This window comes from Colletotrichum fructicola (assembly GCF_000319635.2).
Source record: "Colletotrichum fructicola Nara gc5 chromosome Unknown KSG_Nara_v1_contig09, whole genome shotgun sequence".
Taxonomy (NCBI): domain Eukaryota; kingdom Fungi; phylum Ascomycota; class Sordariomycetes; order Glomerellales; family Glomerellaceae; genus Colletotrichum; species Colletotrichum fructicola.
In genome coordinates this window covers 2,484,653-2,503,316 of record NW_027094059.1, presented here as the reverse complement: position 1 = coordinate 2,503,316, position 18,664 = coordinate 2,484,653, and the positions used below count along the sequence as shown (strand labels likewise).

Sequence of the window (18,664 nt, the reverse complement as noted above, 5' to 3'; positions counted from 1 at the left end):
GTGCATGCGAGTAATGACAAGGATTTCTCCACAGGTAGATTATCTACCATACTTAGTGCTTTCCTGAGGATTTTTTTTGGGCAGATTTTACTGGTTTACGTTGGTCTTAGTATCGAGTGCAATTCCCACCAAGACTGACTCGATATGGTGGTACTGTGTACCAAGCAAAACAAGAGAGCCAGCAATTTATCAATTGAGAGTTTCTTTTTTCCCCCTGACACAGTGAGACGGGTATGATTCTCAGCATATCGTGTAGTGAAGAGTTTGGGACGACTTCTTCAAAAGCCTTCTTATATTCTACCAAGTTGTGTTGTCTCTGCATCTCTTTAAAGCTCAAGAAAACGTCAAAGGCGTCGCCTACCAACCTATGAATATTTGCTAATTCGTCGGGATGCTGTACCGCGCGAATGTAGGGGTTTGTAAATTGTAACAGGTTGTCGGAATAAAACAGGGTTCAGCCTCAAAGCGTGACGCAAGACATCGAGCTTCCATTATCGGACCCTAAGGTTCACAGCTGCCGCAGGCTTCTCAGGCGGGCCGCGGACGAATGTGATCTGGTTTCAGTTATCTTATTGGTTCGCATAACCTCGTATTTACAAGAATTCAAAGAGCCCGTCTGTGGCGCTCGTACCCATCCAGCTAGCAGGCATGAAACCTATATCTTAGCACACCTCGCAGGTGTAGCTGATCTGATAGCAAGTGCCACCACACGTAGTGTTGAAATCTATTGAAGTACCATCTGGGACAGAGGCCGTCTGGTATGAATACTGAACAGCATAATTGTTGTTCAAGTTTTGAACACCAATACTGGCGCTAGCGCCCTTGTTCGGGGATTGGTAGTAGGCCATAGTGACCAATCCTGGAAGATTTTCATAGAATTTTGTTGCAAAATGATAATTTGCACTTTGTGCTCCGAATCCACCAACGACATGTTCGAAAGTAACTTGGCGACCAGTCCCTCGAGCAGAGGGGGATATCTGGTAATATAGACCCTCTGGCCTACCGAAGTCATAAAGATCTTGCTGAAAAGTCAAAATAGATACTGCCGGGAACGAGGTCGTGGGTAGTCGTACTGGATTGTAGCCAGATGGTGGGGCAGCAAAGGAGATGAAGCCATTGACGGAGACATAAATAACCGTACTGTAAGAGCCGTTTATGCCGATGGAAAACGGCAGATTCACAGTGGCATATCCATCGTCAGGTGAGGTTTCAGTAAGGCGGATAGGGTTACAAAGTCTGACCGCTTGGGTTCCTGTTGAGTTGCATGGAGCTGGAGCTTGAGTTGTGTTGCATTGAACCGTGGCAGGGCATGCGCTCGCGGTGGGCTGGGCTGATGATGAACTGCGAGACGAGCTGCTAGACGAGCTACTGGAAGAGCTACTAGAAGAGCTACTAGAAGAGCTACTAGAAGAGCTACTAGAAGAGCTACTAGAAGAGCTACTAGAAGAGCTACTAGAAGAGCTACTAGAAGAGCTACTAGAAGAGCTACTAGAAGAGCTACTAGAAGAACCACTAGAAGAACTGCTAGAAGAACTGCTGGAGGAGCTACTGGAAGAACTGCTAGAAGAACTGCTGGAGGAACTGCTGGAGGAACTGCTGGAGGAGCCACTGGAAGAACTGTTGGAAGAACTGCTCGAGCTACTGGAAGAACTGCTGGAAGATGTAGTGAACGTGGCTGTGACCGTGGGAGAGAATGGAGGGCTAGCCGATGACGAGCCAGATGAAGACGTCTGTGTGGCCGAACTGCTTGATGAAACCGCTGATGTCGATGGAATGACAGACGATGCTATTGACGTCGTAGACCGAGTCAGTGAAGGTACTGTTGATGTAGGAATAGACGAAGACAATGCTAAGGTTGAGGTCGCAGACTCTGCGGAAGATATCGTTGATGAAAGAATAGGTGATAGCGATGATGACGTCATTGTTGGCGCGGTAGCCGACAATATCACGGTTGATGTAGATGTAATTGGGACATAGAATTGAGAAGACGATGAAGCCAAGCTTGGAAACACTGATGCGGAAGTCGATGACTGAGAGACGGCCAAGTTGAAGGTTGATGAGGAAGGCCCCTGGCTTGAAATAGGGGCCAGAATGCTTGAAGAGCGACTGCTCTAAACCGTTGTCACAGGAGTATCCTGGGTTGATGTTTTGGCAAGTGAGGATTCCTGTAAGGTGGTGTTGGGGAAGAATAGAGACAGCGTCCGGAAGGTCGTTGAGCTGGTCTGAGCCTCACTTGCTAGAGTCGAGCTGGTTGGTGGCAACCGGTCACTTGTGAGAACTTGCTGGGAGCTCGGCTGAGAGCTCGAGGTTGCGACTGATATCTGGCTGCTGTGAGTATTCAACTCGGTGGCGGGCGGCCTTGATGTTTGAATTACTCCCGTACTGACTGGTACCGGAGTTGACTGGCTATCAGAAGGGTTCGTTGTTGTTTGTATCTGCAGGGAGTTACTGGAGCTGGCGGATACAATCTGTCCGTTCTGACATTGCTCGGCTGTTCGGAAACGTTAGGTACATATCTAGAGATTAATTTCAACTAGTTCACATTAATGGGATAACTTGCCTCCGTAAGTGACGATATTGACAAGTACGCAGCCTGAGGGGCCAGATGTGAAAACGATGTACACTTGCCCGCTGGTGGCGTCCTGACAGAAACTTGCTTCCCCGTTAGGCAGCGCCGGATTTCGGAAGACAAGTAGGCCGTTGACGGTCGTGAAGCCTCTCGTGACTGCCCCAGCTGGGGGGCTAACTGTGCTTCGGAGCTGTCTAAAAGAATCTCCAACATCGTAGTACAGTGGAATTCCCCCTATAAACAGCTCTTGTGCGTCAGATAAGATGAAGACGCTGGCTAGGTCGCAAGTTGGAGGGTTCTCATCCAATCCAGTACTGATGAAGCCGCCGAGATCTCGTTTGCGTATGCGCTTCGTCCTCTCGGGTGGAGCTGGAGCAATGAGGAATATCACTCGATCACCAGGTATTACTGAAGTTGTGGGAACGGGTGGCGAAGTCGTGATGGCAAAAGAGCCAGATACCCCGGAGCTCGCGACCGTGGTAGAGGGTACATTTGAAAACGACGTGCCTCCAGCAGCCGTCACCGATATCGAAGCGCTGGTTTGTATGGATTCGGTTGGTATCGAAGATCCTGGGATAAGTGCGCTTGTTAATAGCGCGGATGATGTGCCCTCTGACTCGGCAGACGTCACAAGGATCTCGGAACCTGTAGACGCGACTGTTCACGCCGATACGGTCATCGGAGCGGAGTATAATGACGACTGAGCCGGACTCGCGGTCGAGTTGCCAGGAATTATTCTGGTCCCGAAAGATACAGGCTCGAGGTACGTTGAAAGATATGTGAAGCACCATAGTCGTTCGACATCATCAGCCGGAGGAGCAGCACCCACTGTGGCGACCACACCGAGTATAGCAGCGACCCGCAATAGCCGTGCCATGTCAGTGATGTGAGGGGGTGAGGGGGGACAATTGTCAGTTGGAGGTGTTGATGCGCGTTTTGCGGTATGTTGAAGGAGGCAACAGAGGAGTAAAATGCGCACACGGATGAATCGGGAGGCGCAGTGCAAATGGTTGATGTGAAGTCTCGGGCCGATGAAAAACATCGCTGCCCCTTTGGCATAGAGACATTTGCATATCTGTCTCGATCGATTTGCGTTTGGGCATGCTGGGAGATGGAAGGGCTGAAACCCAGACAGGGAGACAGGAACGCGTGTACGCTAAAATTAGAGAAACAAGTATCTTCATTCCCGTTGCACTATCACTCTTATGCAACATGTAAACAACAACGTGTCTCTCGTCTGTGAGACATTGCGAAACAGGTGAATTCCCGGATAATCTGGGTGCCAGATCTCACCCGTCGTGAAGATTGTATATCATTGGGGAAGCGCCACAAATCTTTGCTTTAGCTTCCCCCTTGCCCATCATACTTGCGCTCACAAGGGGGACCATCTTCGAAAGGCATAAACCGCGTTGCTTCGCCACCATTGCACACCAGCCCAGAGACATACATACGCTGCTAGCACATCGGATTTACGTCTAGGTTATAAGCGCAACGGCCAACTCTTTCTCCGCCGTCATACAGTACGAAGCACACATCATGCAGGGACATCGTTGGATGCCCGCAGTCGCCGTCACTTCCGCCGCCGCCATCTCTGCGGCACCCGAGAAAATTACTCTGACATGGCGGACGGCCACAATCACACAATGCTTCGCCTTCACGTTCGAGACACCCTCGGTTTGCAACGGCCATTGTGTCAGACCTTTTGTACAGAAGCCAGTAGCTCAGCATGAGCCCATCACGGTACAAATACAGGCCCCAAGCTGCAACTCTTGTGGATGCGACGCCTGCGCTCATACCATAGCGTACACGACGACGTACGATTCATTTTGCTCGACCGGTCTCTCTCGTCAAGTATACGCGGTGACAGAGACGTACAGCGGTGTTGAAGCAAAGCCTACCGTAGCTTCGTTGTCAGTGCCACTTGGCTTCACCGCCGAAGTACAGACCTGCACGACGTGCGGTGACAAGCCAGTCACGGCAACAATTACATACCCGGTGCCAGATGCTGCGTATATCACGGGTATATCGGGGCCGTTCCCTGCGCCACCTGGGGCAAAGAGCTATGAAATCAACATGAGCGGTTCGCTTGGGGCTTCCCCTTCGCAAGATGGCGATGACGCTGGGGCTGGCTTTGCTTCTACTGTGGCACCTACTGCAGCACCTACCCTTGAGACCATAGCTGAGTCAAATCTCACTCCCGGTCCGAGTCCAGTTCCAAGGCCAGCGTCGGGCGATGCGAATGGATCAGGACAAAACTCTTTGTTGGGTGGAGCGGAGGGGAGTGCGGTGTCCTACGGCGACGTTGGTGTCGAGCCAAGCCTTTCAGCTGGACAGTACGGCACTCCGGCTTTCTCACCGACCTACGGCATCCCTGGCTTTGGTCCCACTCAAGGCTCAAGCTCAGATGTTGAAGCTAGGCCCTCATCTCGTGAGTATTCTTTACAAGACCACACGGTAAACGAGAATCGTTCTCACCAAATTACAGCTGTGGCATCGAACAGCATCGTTGTGGTGACACAGGGCTCGACAGGTTGTCCGCCCTTTTCTTCCAGGCTGGGACTTGCCGTGGGGTCATTTATTATCTTTCTTACAAACATCCTGTGAGACGTATATGTTGAAAGGGGTTACCCCTTCAGTTCTGTGTATGACCATGGTCGCTACTTTTCAACACTGAGTTTGGAGAAGTAGGACGGCTCTATGCAATACGTACATAATAGAAAAACAATACATCAACTTTCGACAAGGGAAACCGAGGACAAAATGGGAAGCCTCATATAAACTCAGAAGGACCAGTAGATAGATCGATTTGAATACACAAAGAACAGACAGCGAGAATTCACATGTTAAATGGGATACTCGAGAGAATGACACGATTAAGAATCAGAAAGCCCAAGAATGAAAATGAGAAAATATGAAACATGCAACTGCACCCGATCAGCAAAATCTTCAAAAGCTCCAGTTTCTACCCGAATGATGGGCCATTTGGTCTAGGAACGTTTCCTCTGCCACCAAGGTTACATAGTCTTCAAATAGTCGCTTGCTGACTGAACAAACGAAGTGTCCTGCTTCATCCCCAACGATATGGCTAGGCTGTTGTCGAAATGATCAGCCCAGGAATACAGCAAAGATCTTAGCTCTGGATCGTCCCTTTCTTCAACCAGTAACAGCTTATCCTTGCCACCAACCTCCTCTAGCGCGTCCAGCATGTCCTGCACCGTCACGCCGAAACCCGGCATATTTACGGCTCTCCGGTGTGGGGGCAGAGCGTCTTTCGGTAGGGTCAAAGCCACCATCAAGTTGTGGACCAGTGTCTTTGGAGAAGACATCCAATGACGCCAAGCTCGATCTTTCAAAGGGATGGTGCACCTCTGGCCATTGAGTGGCTCCCGAATTACTCCCGAAAGAAAGCTAGACACTGCTGCGCTAGGAGCACCCGGTCGGACGGAGATGGTAGGGAACCGAAGGGCAAAGCCATTGATCATGTTCCTACGGGTGTAGTCGTTGATGAGGGTTTCGCATATAACCTTCTGACAACCGTAGGACATTTCTGGACTCGGGATGTCGTCTTCCGTGACATTTTGTGCGGGGACCGGTCTGCCATACACGGCTTCACTCGATGCGTAGAGAACGCGAACGCCGGGGCATCTCTTGGCAAGAAGATTCAAAACTGAGCGTGTTGCATCAACATTGACGCGATAACCCAGTTCGAAGTTTGCCTCTGCGCCGGAACTCATGATCCCATGGAGAAGTATGGCTGCATCGAGACTCTCCGGCACCACCTTTGTCGCCTCATCGACTAGATCAGCTTTGATAAGCTTCACGTTGTTGTGGGATTTTGAGCTGGGTATGGGCGGTTCGATAACATCGGTTAAGATGAGCTCATTGCTTTCGTCTTCTAATAATTTGCTGGCGACAATCTGACCGATGAATCCGGCGGCGCCGGTGATGAGTACGCGCATTTCAACGTGATGTTTGGCAAAGAACTCAAGTTTCGGCAAAATATCCTCAATGTTGGCTCATTCATGAGTTTCTATCAGGATCATTTCGAATATTTTGAATTGCCTCCATGTATAGATTCCCACGAGACTTCTTTCCCAATTCCCTCTCGGATCTAGATTTGGGTGCCGTTCCGGTCGGATAATGCTCCGCTGCTAGGTGCCGGGAATTGAGGGGTCTCAACGGGGGATCAATACCCCGGTGGCGCCGGCGACGGCAGTGACAATTCGCTCGAAGCTTACGATGTTGTCAAAATTGCTGCAATTCGCGATTCAAATCGAAGGCATTTATACGAGAAGTTGCGTGCTAGAGGTTAAATCATCTTTTGCCGAATCTGATACAACATACATCGATAACGATTGTTGGTTTCCATCGCACCTGCCCTCATAGCGATTTCATCCACGTTTGCAACTTATTTCCATCATGGCGACCACAGCTACGAATCCCGCCTCTGTCAAGGTGGACAGCCCTTTCAAGTAAGGAGTTCCCCTCGAGAGTTTCTTTGTCTTTAAATTACGAGGCATGACTGACATTCATCAAGGATCGAGAACCCAGGTGGCGACTGGCGCGACCAGCTCGAAGCCAAGGGCTACTGCGTCGTTAAAGGGGCCATTCCACCAGAGAAGGCCCGCTATTATCAGCAGAAGGCTTTCGAATGGCTTAAGTCTTTCGACGAGTCTCTCGACATTGAAGAGCCTTCAACTTGGAAAGACGCCAAGTTTCCCGTCCAGACGGACAAGAACACCTACGAAAACTACAGCGTCGTCCATGAACGCTTCATGTGGGAGGCCCGCCAGGAGCCGGGCGTTCTCGACGCATTTGCCAAGGTCTGGGGGACTGACAAACTGATCGTCTCATTCGACTCGCTCAATATCACTCTGCCGAATCTCAAGGAGGCACGCGCCCCCTGGCCCCACGTCGATCAAGCACCGCGCAAGCGTGGGCTGCACTGCATCCAGGGAATAATCAACTTGAGCCACGCGGGTCCAGAAGACGGTTCTCTATGTGTCATGGACGGATCTGCTGCGCTTGTGGAGGAGTTCTTCGACAAAGAGACAGACCCGGCAACATGGGAGTGGAGGGACAATCGCTACTTCGACGACAAGGATATGGAATGGTTCAAGGCACGGGGGGTGCGTCCCGTCAAGGTTGAGGCTGAGCCTGGGGACCTTATTCTTTGGGACTCGAGGTGCATTCACTGGGGCGGGGAACCAACAAAGAAGAGCGATGTAGTTCGGACTGTCATCTACGCGGCGTATGCGCCTGCTGAGTTGGCATCAAAAGAGGCCCTCGAGGAGAAGAGCAAGGTTTTCCAAGTGAACGGGGCGACAACCCACTGGCCTCACGACAACATCAAACTCAGAGACATGCAGGCGCGCCTGTCTGATGGTACCGTCGACCCTCGAAACCGCTCGGAACCTTTGGAGAAGCCTATCCTGAGTGATCAACTGCTCAGACTGGCCGGTGTAAAAGCGTACTAGTAATCTGCGAAGGGGATGGAATCGGGACATTGATGTATTGAAACACCGACAACACTCACTATTATTCTTGACTTTCATGTTCAATTAGTTTGTATTTTTCATAGCTTCAACGTTCATTACCGCCACATCATGCGCAAACAATGGTTGTGACTACTCCGGGAGATGATTGCGCCGGATCGCGGGAGGGATTACCAAGGTCTAGTGGGTTACCCCGCATACAATGCCACATAACCGGGGGAAGGGCTTGGCTTGCGGGGAAGCATGCTCGTCAGACCTTGGTCTAATTGTGGAGATGAGGTCGGGGATGGACTACGCTTTCTGCCTCCGCTGAAGTTCGCTTCGAACATTGAAGTACGTCTGGATCTGTTTTCTCACCTCCAAAGATAGCATCACTGATCAATGATACTCCGAGATGCCTGCCCAATCAGCGAACGAGGGTGGTTCTGATAACGAGGAGGGCACTTATCGCCCTCGCAAGAGACAAGCCGTGATATCGAAAGCGTATGTATTGCAGGTTACTTCACTAGGCCTTGGAAGGATTTACTTAACTGGATTCACAGATGTGAGCACTGCAAGGTCAAGAAAGCTCGATGTGACAGCTCTCGCCCTCAGTGTGGCATGTGCCAACGGAAAGGTACATCATACTCTGATTTAGTTTGACAGATTACTTTGTATCAATCATAACTGACTCGGAAGTTCGTATGCAGGTGTGGTATGCGAGTACAAGGAGAAGGGCCAGCCCGGTTTACGTCCGGGCTACGGCAAGGCAGTCGAGCAACGCCTCAGCTTATTGGAGGACAACATGGATAACATGTCTCGTACGGTACAGGAGATTCTCAGTTGCGTTCAGAATTACCAGAAAGACCCCATACAGACCCAGCCGCTGGAGGCTCAGCTCTCAGCATTGGGTACATCGCCCAATCCCGCGCCGACAACCAGTGACCGCGTACAGCAACAAACGAGCCCTTCAGATAGAGAGCCACTCTGGCAACCGGTCTCTGCCTCTTTATCAACTGCTGGATCAACTGCAACGGCGACAGATCTGAATGTGTTTGCCGCATCACCGCTGATGGAAAGGATTGAACCCCGTCCTCCCCTTGAGTCGTGGGATGTAACAAACAGCCCACAAATGCCGACCGTCACAACCGCCGATTCATCACTGCCACCTGAACCGATAATTCGAGAGCTTGTTGATCTCTTTTTTGAGCAGGTATATCCCTGGGCGCCACTGCTCCATAAGCCAAGCTTTCTCTCTAAAGCATTCTCCCCAGAGCAACAAGTTGTCCTCCACGGCATCGTTGTAGTCGCCTACCGATTCTGGAGAAAAGCAACACCGCCTGCCGAAGCTCGCGGAGCGCAAATAAAGACCTCGAGAGAACAAATTCTTCTGCAATCAATTGACGTTGCATCACTCGCATCAACGCAAGCCCTTGCTCTTCTCGCCATTGATGCTATCGGGCAGGGCCCTGGACCAAGGACATGGAATATCATGGCTATGCTGGTAACATCGACGCGCCAGCTTCGCCTCGCCAGCACCAATAACACAGCTCTGGACCCGCGCTCATCTTCCCTCGTCGACAATGATGCTCCGGAAAAAGGCCAAGGCGGTGACGATATGTCCATCAGCGGCAGCAGTAGTGACATTCACTCGAATGTCGAGGAAGAGCAGAAGCATCGTCTTTTCTGGACTATTTATGCCCTCGATCGCTTCTCAAGTGTGCCTCTTGGTCAACCAGGCTCTATCGACAGCAGGTTGATCAAGCTACCATACCCCGTCCGTGACGGAGAATGGGGACAGAACGTGGTGCCTGAGTGGTTTCAAAGACCGTCTCCTGCGAGGCCTTACCTTGACCATCGGAAACCTTTCAATCTTTGGCATTATTATATCGACGTCTTGACATTGGTCGATCAGTCAAACCAGCTGCTGATTCAGCCAGTGAACCTCGCCCTACCAGCTAGCTGCGAGGAGTGGCAAAGTAGCTTCCGTCGATTCGATATTTCGCTCTTCACTTGGTTCGAAAATCTACCATGGGAGGTTCGCGAGCCCCCCACAACTTTTGACCCAGTCTGGACTTTGGTCCATGCTACTTTTTATCTGTAAGTGGTATTACTGCGTTTTGATCCAGCCAAGTTCCATGCCTCCTCTAGGGACTGACTCAACTGCAGAATCAACATACGCATGTATACGGTTGCAGCGTTCCCCTCGACAGCCTCACCATACCTGAAACCCTCAACCTCGGCCCGAAGCCGCTGTCGCCAGGCGGTCCGCAGCGTTGCTAACCTCGCAGCTTCTCTGGAGTCTCATCAGATCCAACAGCTAGGACCCACGTTTCCCTTCGTGGTGTGGGTTGCCGCGCGGAGCCTGGTTATGCTCTGGACAATGGGTTATGAAACCGCGCGCGGAGCTGTGCCTGACGACTTGGAGGCTCTCCTGTATACTTTGAGACAATCAGCGATATACTGGCCATGTAGTCAACGCTACTCGGATATGGTCCAGTTGATTGTTGATACGAAGAACAGTCCTTCTGGACCAGTCGGTCTGGAAATATTCAATGACACCCGTCGAACAGCTTATGGACTTCAGAACAGGCTAGGAGCTCTGGTTGACTGTCAGGCTATGGCCTTGTTCGCTGGCTCTGATGACTTTCTTGATGTCGGATTTTCGGACTTGCTCAACTTTTCTGGGCCTCAGGTTGGGCTTAGAGGAGTTGGCAGAGAGTTTGATGCAGACTGGTTGTAAGATATGACCGAGACAAGAAATGCTCTACTTTGACAATATGGGATGTTTATGGGACCCAGTCTTTTAGTCTTACACGGCGTCTTTGAATTGTTGAGTCTATACTCTAATTTCAAGAAATTTAGACTCAATTATCGAGAAGAAACACTTTTAGGCTTTGCCTGCTCCGGAACCAATGTAACCAGCCTTCCCGTCAGAATACCCGACCGCACATTTGAAATAGTGCACTCCTCCATCTTTGTTTTGGTCTGCGATCGAAAGTCAGTGTGATTTGTTTTGATTTGTCATCGATGTTCATTCAGAGCGCCGTACCTCCACAGTCGATGTACCCATATGCGGTAGCATGCAGACATGCGGGTTTGATAGAAGGCCGGGGTGGATGTCAGGCTCGCTTTGATAGACATCGAGCCCTACGGAGAGAACTTTGCCAGAAGTCAAGGCTTTGACCAGGGCATCTTCATCCAGAACGCCGCCTCGGGCCGTGTTGACAATGACAATGCCATCCTTCATCTTCTCGAATTCTCCGGTTGAGATGATGTTTCGGGTATTGGCCTGTGGTTGTCAGAGTTGCTTATACTTACGCAGAGAACAACAGCGGCTGTGATTGAACTCACATTCAGTGGTAGATTAAGACTCAATACGTCGCTCTTTGCAAGCAACTCGTCAAAGCTGACGTACTCGGCACCGTCAGACAGAACAGAAGGTGATCTGTTATGATAGATAACATTCATCCCAAATATTTCCATCTTTTTCTTCAAATTGATGCCAATGCCGCCGAGACCCAGAATACCAAGGGTTTTGCCTTGGGGATCATGGCCAAGAGGCCCTGGAGGTACGTGGCCCGTCCAAGTCCTATTGCGTATGGACATAATGCCGTTGTTGAAGCCTCTTAGAGCAGCCAGGATAAGAAATACAGCGGTGTCGGCCGTAGCATCGTCCACAACCTCGGGGCAGTTTGAGACGAGAATGTTTCTTGCGGTGCAAGCTACCACGTCAATGTTGTCATACCCAGCCCCTGAAGATTAAGTTCGAGTCAGAATTACTGCGCAGTGGTTGTTGGATCATCTTACTTGCCATTGTGACAGATGTATTTAACGCTTTTGGGGAGTGCCTGCACTAGCTCCTCGTCGAACTTTCCGGTGACTGCCAGACTGTAAGGTGCACGATCACATATGGCAACAACTCCATCCAGTTTCCCACTTCGAAGCTCAATGAGAAACTCTTTTCTGCTAGTTGATTGAGGCTTCACAAGTTGTGCATGCTCCGAGAGTGAATCCCAGGATGCAGTTGCGCTGGAATGATCAGTTCCATTTCAGGTTGGCGGCTAAAGTGATTTGACTTGGAAATGCTCGGTCACTTACTGGTCAATTTTGCCAAGAAGCAGTACCTTTGCATGCGCAGCCATGTTCATACCCATGGATCCCAATTGACTCGACCTGAAAACGAAAGTAAGGCCTGAGGGAGTGGTACACCACAGTCAAGTCTGAGAATGGGCCGGCGAGACTTGAGGCGGACTGTACCTTTCTATGCCTTATTGACCGATAGAAGCACTTGTACCGCGCGGGGTAAGCTGGAGTATCCTTGTCTTCGTTCGGCGGGCTAAGCGGAGACCCGCCGGCTCGTTATTGCGCCGTCAAGTGTTGGTACAATCAAACCCCGCAAACAGGCAACTTTTCCGAGAATATGGATGGCTGACGAGAATTCTGCGACCTTTGTGCCACACCTTCTAGGAGTCATACTTCAGTTCAGCAAGACGGTTTGGGATGGAAGACATTGGGGGTATCATGTGCGAGGGTCATCGTGAAAATGGTGTTTCATAGGTTTTGCGACAACTGAGTGCTTTAAGTCTACTTAATGCCTTCTATTTAAGTCTTATGCTTTACCCGTAGACATTAAGAAGTCCATGTGGTACTCTACCACATCCTGCATTGCCTTTGTCTGCTCCTCGATGACCGTCGTCAAGGGGACTTTGCCAGTCAGCTCGCCCTGCACCTTGGTCCATGCTGCAGCCACAGGACCATTCACGTTAACCTTTGCCATGCCGTACGAGATGCATTTACGCAACAGCTCCTCTTGGAAATACTTCTCGTGGGCGCCGTGGAGCACGAGGCGCACGCGGTCCCCCACAGCCTGCCGGACAGTATCGAGACGAGGGAAATCCAGCTGCGGTCCCTTGGGCCCGTAAACCCCATGAACATTGCCAAACGCAGGTGCTAGCCAGTCAATACCGCAAGCAACGAACTCCTCCGCCTGTTCAGGACCCGTGAGAATCTCCTCCATGTCGCCCGTGTCAGCAATGCCGTCTTCGCAGCCATTAATACGGCCAGGTTCCGCTTCGGTGATTATGCCGCGTTCATTACAGTACTGGACCAGTTCCTTGGTGAGCCGCAGATTTTCTTCTTCTTCGTAGTGGCTCATATCGACCATAATGCCGTCGAAGCCGCCCAGATCAGCGGCCCGCCTGATGATGTCCGGAGACTGGGCATGATCCATATGAATGCCGATAGGGACGGAAGCCTTGTCAGCCGCTTCGGCTGCCGCATGCAGAAGAAGACCGTCTGCGTACTCAATAGACCAAGGGAAGAGCTGAATAAGGGCTGGCGATCGCTTTGTTTCTGCCGCGCGAACAGTCGCGACGACAGCCTCGAGGTTGTAGCAGCATACGGCCGCAATAGCATAGCCACCCGCTGATGCCGCATCGACGATGGCCTTGGCGCGGTTGTTTCTCAGCTTGTGGGCGAACCCATTGGTCTTGGTATTGATACCATTGCTGTTGACTCCATTGATTGCCATGGCTGCGGTGTGATGATTTCAGAGATGAAGCAACGAAGTAGGGCAACACAGAAGAATGGTTGAAGGCACCAGGTCTCAAAGCTCATCGACATATGGCGCATGCAAGTTAATCCCAGCCTTCATTCTTGTAGGATGACATCGGACGTGTCGCTGGACTCATTCAATATGCGAGGGATCATTGCTCCGGTCACTGACGATCCGGTGCAATTACACGCCTCCAAATGTGGGGAATCTCTAAGCACCATGGATGATCTCCGGCTTGATGATGTCCCGCCAAATGACGCGCCCGGGAATTCAGTTCCGTCATCGAGGAAAAGCCGCCCCACTATACAACTGAGACGGCCTGCATGTTAATGCAGCTTTTCCGGGCGTTGTTATGTTCTCGTGTCATATACTGCTTTGCGACAGACTCTCTTTCAGTATCGAGGTCAGGTCTGATCGGCAATCGCTATCACCATGAAGGACCACTACACAATCCTCGTCGCGATGTTCGCGTGCCTGGGCACCTTTCTCTATGTGAGTTCTTAGCCTCCGTCACAGAACGCGTTCATCATGAACCACGCGGTTAGAAAGCAAGCGACTGATGAGTGATACTTCGGCTTTAGGGATTTGACACCGGCATCGCGACGACCAGTAAGATTTCTCCTCCAAAACCAATCGCGCCGACTAAGAATCGAGAGTAGTTATTGGACTGACAGATTAACAGCTATCGCTCACTTGAGCTTCGTCGAATACATGAATAACCCTTCGAACGCCATAATAGGATCTGTAAGATCACTCGATGCCTACCCGTCAACCTTTCTAACTATGCAGGTGGTGGCGACTTACATCGCAGGTGAAGCGGTTGGCGCTATCATGCAGATCCTCATCGCCGACAAACTCGGCCGTCTCCGCTTCATGCAATTGCAATGCATCATCGTCAGCCTTGGATGTGCCATTCAGACTGGTGCAGTCAACGTCGGGATGTTCCTCGGGGGGCGCATAATAGCAGGAATCGCTGTTGGGGCCCTCAGTGGCACCGTTCCTGTCTACCTCTCCGAGATCAGCCCACCGAAGATCCGTGGCTTCATTGGAGGTCTCAATGGCGTTGGGCTTGCTTTCGGCACTATGACTTCGAATTGGGTCGGTTTTGCCGGTGGTTTTGCTCCGTACGGCCAGGCGCAGTGGCGCGTGCCGCTTGGTCTGCAGATTCCATGGGGTATTGTCCTCTTTACAGGTCTTGTCACGTTCATGCCGAACTCTCCGCGTCAGTTGATCCAAAGAGGTCATGTCGAGGAAGCACGACATGAATTCACAAGAATCCGGAGCGACCTCCAATCGCATGTTGTGCAAGAAGAATTTGGACTCATGAAAGCCCAGATCGAGTTCGAGATGCAGAGGGAAATCCCAACATTCAAAGAAATCTGGAAAACGTATCGACGTCGCGTTTTAGTGTGAGTTAAATAAGCCGAGATCTTGTACCTACACAGAAAAGGCTGATCTTGGACCCCTTATCCAGCTCGGTCTCAGTCCAGATATTGACAAGTGTTACGGGAGTCAACGTTGTCCAGGTACGTGAAAGCCAGCAAAATCCTTTGTCGTCTTCATGCAGACACTAACAACGAACCGAATAGTACTATCAAAGTTAGTGGATCAAAGCCGTGGAACTCTGAGTATGTTGCTAATATGCTCAGCGTCTCTGTATCGCTCTCTCGGCATCGACTCGAAGACGATACTCGCCCTCGCCGCCGTTTGGGGTACCTGCGCATTTCTCGCCACAACAGTATCTGTTCTCATCTTGCCGGATAGATGGGGTCGCCGCAAGTAAGTAAACCGGATCTTGATAACCTTCCCATTGATTATTAGACTGTTGAAATTAAACAGAGTTGAAAGCTAACCTATCACTTCACACATCAGGATGCTTCTTGCTGGAGTCGCTTGGGTCATTGTCATTGAAATCTACTGCTCTGTCATGCAACGCTCGTTTCAGAACACAGACAATCGCATCGGCAAAGGCTTTGCCATTTTGGGCATCTACCTTTTTGCTGTGGGATACTGTGAGTTGACACAACCATGCAGTCGTCTTTTTCTGTAGTTACTAACATGAAAACCGCAGACAGCCTCATCAATCCTGTCACTTGGATCTATGGCGCCGAAGTCCTTCCCATTTCCATCAGAAGCAAGATCATGGGCGTCGCCGCTGCAGCACATTACATTGTGAACGTCGGGGTTACCCAAGCCGGCCCCAGCGCATTCGCCACAATCCATGAGAACTACTACTACGTTTTCGTCGGTTGCTGCAGCGTATTCTTCGTTATCATCTATCTATACTATCCGGAAACCAAGCAGAAAACGTTGGAAGAAATTGCAGCCGCATTCGGTGATCGTGTGGTTGAGATTGAAGACCATCAGGCAGCGAACATGATGGCTGGCACAGAAGTCAAAGGCGACGTCTCACTGGAACACTTGGAAATGGATGCAAAACATAAATCCAAAGTTTAGTACTATATCGTTCCGGTAGAGACTGTGGTCAAAAGGTTGAGAAAATATCAGCCCATGCGGCTCATCTCGCCGACGCTACCCCTAAAGTCCAACGCCCTTGTACAGCAGATCTTTGCGCAATTCTCCTAGGTGACTGAGATCCTTGGCCCATGCTTCGCCGCAGGCCGGAGGCCCGACAGTCTGCCTGCACTTCCCGATGAAAGGCAGCAGCCAGTCACAGTAGCAAGTGCAACACTCGCTGTTCAAGGAGCAGCTGGTGCCCTTTGCCAGACACTGTTCGACTTTCTGAGTCTGGTCAGTTTCGATACTCAAGAGCGCCTTTTTTTTGGGGGGGGGGGGGAGGGGGGGTTAAAACGTTACCGGCTCTCCGTTGGCTCCAAGAAGACGCTCCAAAGGGCTCATCTCCTTCTGGCTCGATTCGGTAGGAATGGCCGTAGCCACGCTCAAAGATGCGAGGCTCTGCAGAAAGGTGTTGAACTTCATGGTGGTTTGTATGATAACTTTGTTGTAGTGTAGAAGGGGTTTGCTGTGCTGCCTTCATTCAACGTCGATCAAGTTGAGCAGATAAGAGACGCTTTTATATGCAAATCAACATCTGCTCCGCTCAGACATAATGCTCACGGCATACTTCGACCTGACTACCCAGGGAGTCTCTAGTGATGATGACGTGGTAGCCAAAAGCCTTGTGGCTAGCTGAGCTCCCCCAAACAAGCCACTTCGCCCTCCCGGTGAGTTTTATGACTTAGAGCCAGCTCGCCACTGTTGTGATCATTGAGCTTCCATAGCTCATGTGCTCGATTCAACTGCTTCTTGGCTAAGAAGCTGAGCCCTCTTTTTGAGACGTAAGTCGCAAAAGGGTAAGCCCTAGCGGTTATTTTGCTCCCTTCTCAATCAGAATCGCGGTTTCGATTGGTTCACGACCTTTTGTCGGCGTATGAGCTGAGCTAAGACACAGCCTCAAGGCCCGCCGCAGGATTTATAGAAGAAAAGCTTGACGAAGGTGATGGTGATGATGTAAAACAATCATGCGATGAGGTTGCGAAGCGTTGCCGTCATAAGGTTTGAAAATTCAACTAACGGCATGGACCATCGCTTCAAGAATACAGTGATAGATGAACGTAGCTCAATAACATTTTGGCTAGTATCTAAGGTTGAACCTTTTTGGCAGGCGATTAAACACATACTCGCAGCATGCGTTTGGTCTGCACTGAATTGAAGTTCAATCCGTTCTTAAGCTGCTGGAATTATTGGTCATTACTGTCACGGTCTATGGACCGGTGTTCGGCCTTCGGCAAGACCCTCAGCCACGACTCATTGGACCCACCAAATCCAATGGCGCATTTGCTAGAAGGTTCTAGGAATATCGACAAGGTCAATGGCAAGGTTATAAGAATGCCCAGGAAATAGGGAGGATACGGTTCTGTTTCCTGTTCTTCAAGAAGATTTATTGTACTCGTAGTAGTAGGCTAGACCAATGGCATCGACCTTGTCCTAGACCCTTACAATTACGACAGCCCTCACAAGAGACAGAAATTAGCCTAGAATTAACAACGTTTCATTTCTTGCAACAAACTGGGCTTTTTCTTTCGGCTCTTGACGTCATCCTGCTTTCCCTTTCGAATCTCACCGACCACGAAAATGTTATCTGAGGCGGCTGAAGAAATATGCGATCGCTTCGGACTAATAGACCGCCTCTTGATTGAGGCTCGTAACTGACTCCTCCAACTGATCCGCAATTGCTGCCCCTGGAAACTTTGGCTCATTGCATACCGACAATCTCTCTGGCTCCGCGGGAACCAGCCCAAAATGCGGAGCCAAAATAGATGAACCTACCAATCATACGTTGATGATCCTTGTTTCCAAGAGTCAAAATCCATATATAGATCATTAAGCTTGGAAGCAGACTTGCCAAAAGTTCCCTACTACCCCTCGTATTTGGCTTTAGTCCCACAATAACAACAAGCATCCGGGAGCAGTGACCTCACGCTCGACAATAATAAAATAGAGTGATTCCCCATACGCGAACGAGTTCAACTTCACCGACAACTCCTCAACTCCAGCAATACCCATCACAACTCCCAAAATGCAGTTCACATCCGTCCTTCTGGCCCTGGCCGCCACCGCCAGCGCGTCCCCCATCATGGGCAGCATCAAGATGTTCTACGATCCCAATGCCAACTGCAGCGGTGTGGCTCTTCAGACCGAGGGCGGCTCGGAAATGGCCATCGCTCCCTACGACGTCAACAAGTGCCAGCTCATCCCCATGGGCGTTGCCAACACCACCTACAAGAGATTCTCCGCCAGCGGCTTGACGCCCATCTTCAGCTGTGAGTAGACACTTTTCCCTTGGTTGCCGGAATGACCGTGTGGTTGACTGACTCGCGTTCACTACAGTTGAGCTCTACACCGACAGGGAGTGCCAGCAGCTCGCCACCAACGCCTCGAATGTCTGCGTTTCCGACATCAAGTCGTACATTCCCCGTCGCAACGACGGCAACTAATTGCGATGATCTTATGGGATTGAAGATCGCAGCGGATGATTTAAGTTGAAGGGACCATGACTGGCAAGGGATAATGAACCAGAGAAATGCACGGCCATAATGACTC

At 50.6% G+C, this 18,664-nt stretch overlaps 10 protein-coding genes across 10 annotated transcripts; 5 read left to right on the top strand and 5 right to left on the bottom strand.

The window, feature by feature from the left end:
* Positions 1 to 1,701: 1,701 nt before the first annotated feature.
* CGGC5_v014990 (uncharacterized protein) lies at positions 1,702 to 3,360 on the bottom strand (the record flags this gene model as incomplete). The annotated part of the gene is made up of 2 exons (XM_032025300.1): positions 1,702 to 2,165; positions 3,030 to 3,360. 2 exons carry the CDS (start codon positions 3,358 to 3,360, stop codon positions 1,702 to 1,704), a joined length of 795 nt encoding a protein of 264 aa, XP_031878097.1.
* Positions 3,361 to 4,105: 745 nt separating this feature from the next.
* Positions 4,106 to 5,173, top strand: CGGC5_v014989 (uncharacterized protein; the record flags this gene model as incomplete). The annotated part of the gene is made up of 2 exons (XM_032025298.1): positions 4,106 to 4,997; positions 5,055 to 5,173. 2 exons carry the CDS (start codon positions 4,106 to 4,108, stop codon positions 5,171 to 5,173), a joined length of 1,011 nt encoding a protein of 336 aa, XP_031878110.1.
* Positions 5,174 to 5,583: 410 nt separating this feature from the next.
* Positions 5,584 to 6,528, bottom strand: denD-0 (D-erythronate dehydrogenase; the record flags this gene model as incomplete). Its single annotated transcript, XM_032025297.1, has 1 exon — positions 5,584 to 6,528. The coding sequence occupies one exon, from the start codon at positions 6,526 to 6,528 to the stop codon at positions 5,584 to 5,586; it is 945 nt and encodes a 314-aa protein (XP_031878089.1).
* Positions 6,529 to 6,988: 460 nt separating this feature from the next.
* On the top strand, positions 6,989 to 8,046 carry CGGC5_v014987 (uncharacterized protein; the record flags this gene model as incomplete). Its single annotated transcript, XM_032025296.1, has 2 exons — positions 6,989 to 7,041; positions 7,107 to 8,046. The coding sequence occupies 2 exons, from the start codon at positions 6,989 to 6,991 to the stop codon at positions 8,044 to 8,046; spliced, it is 993 nt and encodes a 330-aa protein (XP_031878145.1).
* Positions 8,047 to 8,458: 412 nt separating this feature from the next.
* Positions 8,459 to 10,786, top strand: ctnR-2 (Citrinin biosynthesis transcriptional activator ctnR; the record flags this gene model as incomplete). Its single annotated transcript, XM_066153183.1, has 5 exons — positions 8,459 to 8,547; positions 8,607 to 8,680; positions 8,754 to 8,954; positions 9,318 to 10,143; positions 10,213 to 10,786. The coding sequence occupies 5 exons, from the start codon at positions 8,459 to 8,461 to the stop codon at positions 10,784 to 10,786; spliced, it is 1,764 nt and encodes a 587-aa protein (XP_066007437.1).
* A 128-nt stretch (positions 10,787 to 10,914) lies between these two features.
* Positions 10,915 to 12,188, bottom strand: CGGC5_v014985 (putative 2-hydroxyacid dehydrogenase; the record flags this gene model as incomplete). The annotated part of the gene is made up of 5 exons (XM_066153182.1): positions 10,915 to 11,031; positions 11,096 to 11,335; positions 11,398 to 11,755; positions 11,854 to 12,075; positions 12,145 to 12,188. The coding sequence occupies 5 exons, from the start codon at positions 12,186 to 12,188 to the stop codon at positions 10,915 to 10,917; spliced, it is 981 nt and encodes a 326-aa protein (XP_066007438.1).
* Positions 12,189 to 12,655: 467 nt separating this feature from the next.
* On the bottom strand, positions 12,656 to 13,576 carry CGGC5_v014984 (putative fructose-bisphosphate aldolase; the record flags this gene model as incomplete). Its single annotated transcript, XM_032025293.1, has 1 exon — positions 12,656 to 13,576. One exon carries the CDS (start codon positions 13,574 to 13,576, stop codon positions 12,656 to 12,658), a length of 921 nt encoding a protein of 306 aa, XP_031878087.1.
* Positions 13,577 to 14,032: 456 nt separating this feature from the next.
* Positions 14,033 to 16,057, top strand: KHT2-1 (Hexose transporter 2; the record flags this gene model as incomplete). The annotated part of the gene is made up of 9 exons (XM_032025292.1): positions 14,033 to 14,092; positions 14,182 to 14,209; positions 14,283 to 14,344; positions 14,390 to 15,009; positions 15,075 to 15,126; positions 15,190 to 15,199; positions 15,250 to 15,379; positions 15,473 to 15,612; positions 15,672 to 16,057. 9 exons carry the CDS (start codon positions 14,033 to 14,035, stop codon positions 16,055 to 16,057), a joined length of 1,488 nt encoding a protein of 495 aa, XP_031878143.1.
* An 81-nt stretch (positions 16,058 to 16,138) lies between these two features.
* Positions 16,139 to 16,540, bottom strand: CGGC5_v014982 (uncharacterized protein; the record flags this gene model as incomplete). Its single annotated transcript, XM_032025291.1, has 2 exons — positions 16,139 to 16,342; positions 16,418 to 16,540. 2 exons carry the CDS (start codon positions 16,538 to 16,540, stop codon positions 16,139 to 16,141), a joined length of 327 nt encoding a protein of 108 aa, XP_031878147.1.
* Positions 16,541 to 18,140: 1,600 nt separating this feature from the next.
* On the top strand, positions 18,141 to 18,558 carry CGGC5_v014981 (uncharacterized protein; the record flags this gene model as incomplete). Its single annotated transcript, XM_032025290.1, has 2 exons — positions 18,141 to 18,384; positions 18,452 to 18,558. 2 exons carry the CDS (start codon positions 18,141 to 18,143, stop codon positions 18,556 to 18,558), a joined length of 351 nt encoding a protein of 116 aa, XP_031878149.1.
* Positions 18,559 to 18,664: the final 106 nt, after the last annotated feature.